Here is a 5,887-nt window from a genome sequence, read left to right on the forward strand (position 1 = left end):
CAGACACAAATGCCAAATACACTTTATTGTAAGCTTTTGAAAACAGAATGATAGGCTAGTAAGATATCCTACCCATTGGTTTTTATACTTATTCACATTTGATATCCCTAATCAATTTCTGGATGAGAACTGGAAGTAGTCACACCCTCATTTTCCACTGCAGGCGCTTCAAGCAGTTGCTCAGATTCAGAATGGATTAGAGCAGCTTAGACAAACCTCTCCTGGGCTGTTCAATACCATGGGCCTTAACATGCCTCCCCTCATTGTACCCGGAGCTTCCACCACTCAGACGGCATCAACGACCAGCTCTACCACAACCACCACCGCCTCATCTGGCAACACCTCTACCACACCATCTATACCTGGTCTTGTACCGGGTACGGATGCCTTTGCTAATCTAATGTCAACCATGGTGAGTACTTAAAAAGGGCTTCCTTTTTGGCATCAAGACTCTAAAGAGTCCTGATGCTAAAATGTTTATCCTGATTAGCAAAAAAATTTTTCTTCTTTTTTCTTCCAGTCTTTCAGGTGTATGGTTTCCAAGGAAGGCAATATTTCCCCCCTCTGAAATTGAATAAACAATGCTGAAAAGAAAACTTAAAATAAATACTTTGCAGTGTTACTTGTTTAAATCTGATTGTCAGTTTCTTTTGCCATGTGGAATTAAATACTAAAGGAACCAGATGTGTCATGCAATGCCATTTTGTTACACACATTAAGTCTTCTTCATACCACGTGGATAGGCTAACAGATATCTTTAGAAAGTCACATACAAGCCATATTTTAAGTATGCAAAGGCTTGAACACTTGAACTTCCTTATGATCTTTGGGTTCCACTCTTATTTCTTTTGCTATCCATCATTTTTCACTGCAGTCCATCCATATTAGGTAAAAAAAAAATGGTAGATTGGAGTTATTCTCAATCATATTAATAAAACAAAAATAAAATGTTGTAGGATTTGTTGGAATGAACATATATATGGTCCTCTGCGCAACAAGAAAGAGAAGCAAGGGAGGAGGTAACCAAAACCTGCTGTTGAAATATAAAACATTTTAGATGGTGCAGATACTGTGTTAATTCATTCTTTTTTTTGTACTTTTTTGCAGTCACAAGCGCTGACTGGAGGTGGAAGTGGTAACCCAGAGCAACAGTATGCATCACAGCTAGATCAGCTTTCTGCCATGGGATTCATTAACCGCGAAGCAAACCTGCAGGGTATGTATATGTTTTTTATTATATTGACAGTACTCAACTCCACATCTCTCACTGATATACATTAAGGTTACTGTAAAGGGTGCTTGGTACAAAGTAAAACTAATGATTTACTCTTCTTTCCAGCTCTTATTGCTACTTTTGGAGACGTCAATGCTGCAGTAGAGCGGCTGCTGTCCCGACTAGACCCCCAGAGCTAAGGCACTGCCTCTCCCCTATTCTAGAGCCCAGAAGATTCATGTCCCTCTTTAGTTTCATCCTGATAGTGTTTGAATGCGTGAATGTGTGTTTTTGTGTGTGTGTGTGTGTGTGTGTGTGTGTGTGTGTGTGTGCGTGTTTGTGCGTGCATCTGTGCATGTGTGTAATACATGTAACTGGTTGATTATTTTGTTGTTTCATTTTTGTTTGCTTTACATTGTTTTATATTATCATAATCCTTTTTTCCATATTTTTTGAGTAATTAATCAATGTAGCACTCTCTGTAGCTGATAAGACTTGGGCATCTTAGTTGGTCAGTTTACCTCCTGATATTTCAGATTTTGTTCTGAATATCTACAGATTATATTGGAAGAAGCCCATGACTTGGTGTATTACACACCATTAAGCATATCAGACTTGTGGGTCTGCATTGTCATGCATTAGGGTTTGCTGCATATAAGTGAGGTCAGAGTACATTTGTAAAGATTATCAGCAAGTTTTATCTTTCTTTGTTGTAGGAGGGTCTGTGTATGTTTTTATATAGTCTGTTATAATCTTGTACATAATCTACACAACAAGTGTCAACAGCTAGGCATGCAGTTGGTTAAGTTTCCAGTGGCAGAGATTTGTGAGTGCTGAATAATAATATATGATTATATTTTGATATGTACTGAATTTAAGGATAGCCAGGTATTGCCTTCATGCATAGAATATGAATAAAAGCCGAGACAGGTGATTTCTATTTTATTGATAAATTTTCATGATTAGACATAGTTTTTCCTTATGGTACTGAATTCAAAAGGTCTGTTGTGATCACTCTTGTGCGTGACACTGGGTAGACCCATAGTTGTTCGGTAGTATCTGCTGCTGTGTGAAACTTGATTAATTTGTTTCCAACTTTTTCTTCACCCAGTATTAATACAATCTGGTCACCCTGTTTTCTCTCACACAATGATTTCGTATGAATGTCTTTGCAGTTAGATGTTTTTTTGTTTTTGTTTTTTCTTTTTCTTTTTTCTTTCTTTCTTTCTTTTTCTTTATTTCATTCTTAACTTAATGGTGTTGTTTTTTTTCTTCTCAATTTTAACTTAATGGATGTCAAATTTATTTTAAAATATGCCAGAAATTAAAGTATTACAGGAAATTGAATAATCTCTTGTTTGTTCTTTCATAATGTGCAATTTGGTATGAAATTTCAGAAAGTACTGTAGAAGTGGTGATTAATCTGTAAAATTGAAATGGTAGGAGAGGGAAAAGGTCTGATGATGTTATTGTGTTGTACTCACATAGGCATTATTGTATGCAGAATGTTAAAGAAAAGAGGATAGACTTTGTTGATGTGCCTATCTCTTCTGAATTTTGATAAACATGAGAGTAAAATTCACAGTGGGAAAAGCCAGTCCAGTAGTTTTATTGTAGATTTTATTTTTCCTTGTTGTTCTTCTCTCTCTTACTATGAGACTAGTTAAATGAATAACTTGAGTCATCCAGCTGAGCTCAGATGACGAACATGGGCCCATACAGCTGCCGAGTTGTATTCAGAACTATGAGTCATAACTTAGCTACCCCAGTGATGTTTAGCTCACAGTTGAGTGTTTATTTTTGTGGCATGTAGACACAGAGGATCTTATCAAAGAATTATGTTTGGAATTTTGATAGATTAAACATAATACAGTAAGCTAGATTTTCTGTGTTTGACTGAATATAGTAGCTACAGAGGGAATACTTTGTGTCAGTGTCTGTGACTGGAGTTTGTGATTACTGAGAAAAGACAGCTGACATGTAAGACATTAATTATCAAAATGCTTTGTCTTGTATGATTTATAAAGGAGTTGATCTGGCATTGCTTATTTATATACAGTAATCTACAGTGTATAAACTTTACTTACATTGTTAAGCATCTATATCAATTTGTTTGTTTGTTTTTTATTTTCTTAACTTTTTGTGAGTCTTGTTGAAAAACAAATTTTTCCATGCATATACTTTAGACAAAAGTGAATATTTGTAACTATAACAAATGACATCATGGTATTGTATTCATAAATTGCTACATATGTCGCATTCATCACAAGCCACAGATTAACAGTTATCAGGATCCTTATAAAACTTAAGTTTCCTATTTATCAGAACAAACTGGCTTAATAAATGCATATGAATACCAAGATGGTCATTAACGTTTTCAGTTACTTTTACCCCATTACTTCTGGATTACGTGAGGTGTCTAAGTAGAAAATGAGATGCAAGAATGAGGGTGTATTTATGACAAAATTTACTGGTCTTTATTTTTGCAAGGAGGGTTTTTAGATTCAGTACTCTGTGTAGTGTAGAAGAATTGGGTTTCCATTGGCAGACTTTGAAGCATTCCTGAAAATGGTCAGTATTTAGCAGTGTTTTTCTTTACAATTGGTAAGTGAATTAAAAAAAAAAGTTTTGGCAGGTATATGTGATATATTCCTTGCTATAGAGGCACCCAAGAAGGCCTACTCTGTATTTGTTTTTCCCCTTTCTTTATTTTTTTATTCCACTCGGTAAAATAGAATATCATAAATCACTTCATTTCTAAACGTGCCCCTCATGTTCATACAAACACTTGTTCATACCACAGTAGGAAAAATAGTTTGACTGGATGTGTGAGTGTAAGCTGGCATTCCATTTGACTAAGCCAGACTTGGCAATTGACTGATGTATGTGCCCTTGATGGCACTCTCTGGCCATGGATCATCAACCAGCCAAGTAAAGCTATGCATTACTGTACCATCTGAGATGTGGTGGGAAACAAGGAGATAATTGAGAACCAATCCATGGGATAAGTGAAAATTCATTGCGAGGAAGTCTTTTTTTCGATTGAAAATTATTAGGAATGTCTATTCTAGATCTTTCTGTTTTTTTCTTTATAATCAGTTGTTTAGTCTAAAAAAAATCTTCATACGTCTGAGAGTGACATTACATTAATGTTATTAGTGTGTGAAGTTCTTTGAGCAAAGTTGATTCAGGTTGTCTTCATGGCTTCCCACTGCATTTGCGTCTTGACTTGATGATCATCTTTTCGATGAATACATGCATGTTCTGCCACTCTTGACTCTGTGTATGATAACAGCTCTTCATCTCAAGACACTGCTATATAGTTATGTTGTAAGCAGAGAATATGATCTCCAGTACCCCATGTTATGGAACGTCTTGCGTTAAAAGATTGTAATGTTGCCCGCAAGAATTGTACTGGGTTTTATTGGAATGTACACTTTTTCATTTGAATATTAACAGGCATTATACCATTTGTCTAGGGAGAAGTATTTTTATTGATATCCTTCCATATGTGCAATTCTGCCATATCTACAGATGTATAACATGATATCCAAGAGTGAAGTTTTATTAAACAGTTTCATCTAACATTTGGTGACATTGATGTCAATGCACCACAAATCTGTCAGATTTTGCTTGGAGCCCCTCCTTCTTTTTCGTTTCTGTTCCTTCACCAACCCCTTCTACTATCCACTTCCTAAGGTGTGAGAGCCGTGCTAAAAGGATGAAAGGCTGACTTTGTGCCAGTCCCGAACGGCCTGAGGGAGCCATGGGCACGATATTCCCCTGCTTTAGTGTCTAGCCCTTTCCCCCTCGAGGGACCCTGAGGGGTGGACCATTTCTCTCCCCAACATACTCCAGGCTTACCATGGCCAACAATGAAGATTTTATACCATTATTAGATAGCACATTTATTTTGCTTTTAACCATTAACCATACCATTATTAGAGGCAATGAAGCTTGCCTCTTCATCAAATAGCTCCACCAATTCAAACTCGCCCGATTCCCTGACCCCAGGCTCTCCTTTGACCACGGCTCTGAACACTACAACTAATACCCCCTCCTCAATGCCTACTAGTACAGTATCCACCCTAATCAACACCCGAGGAGACATTTCTACTCTCCTAACATGCTCAACTTCAACAACTATACCCCCACAACCTTCTTCATCAACTACCCCATCCTCCCTTATTACTACCTTACAACCTTATTGTCCACCTCCCCATAACACTACCTCCCTCAACACTACTCCCTCTTCCACACGCCCCCGTCCTTCTACTACCCCCATCTCTACAAAATTCTTAAATACTCTATTTAGCCCAGCCAAATGGGACCGATTTTTCGTGATCCCTCCCACATCTCACACTTTCTGCTTTGACAACCTGTTTTCATTCCTCAAATGCATATACATCCTTCACTTGCTCTAACCCCTATACATTACCTTACCCGACATTACCCCCCAAATCCTTTGCCCGTTGTTGTCGTGGGGGGGCTTAGGAGACGAAGACTGAGACCCAATGATGGGGAACTCCTCAACCTTAGGACTCAGCCATCGACTCAACTAATTTTGCATAGTCTTTTTTCCCACTCATACTTTTCGTTTCAGTTTCTTCATCAATCCCTTCTACTATCCACCTCCTAAGGTGTGAGAGCCGTGCTGAAAGGATGAAAGGCTGA

The 5,887-nt window shown here is 37.6% G+C and overlaps 1 protein-coding gene across 1 annotated transcript in view; it reads left to right on the top strand.

Moving 5' to 3' along the window:
• The window catches only part of LOC125029477 (ubiquilin-1-like), a 17,432-nt gene extending 12,737 nt beyond the window's left edge, over positions 1-4,695 (top strand). The window contains exons 8-10 of the mRNA XM_047619370.1: positions 164-412; positions 1,108-1,216; positions 1,340-4,695. Coding sequence (XP_047475326.1) covers positions 164-412; positions 1,108-1,216; positions 1,340-1,413 — 432 coding nt within the window. The 3' untranslated portion in view covers positions 1,414-4,695. The remainder of the gene's footprint in view (positions 1-163; positions 413-1,107; positions 1,217-1,339) is intronic.
• Positions 4,696-5,887: the final 1,192 nt, after the last annotated feature.

This window comes from Penaeus chinensis, chromosome 10, assembly GCF_019202785.1.
Source record: "Penaeus chinensis breed Huanghai No. 1 chromosome 10, ASM1920278v2, whole genome shotgun sequence".
Taxonomy (NCBI): Eukaryota; Metazoa; Arthropoda; class Malacostraca; order Decapoda; family Penaeidae; genus Penaeus; species Penaeus chinensis.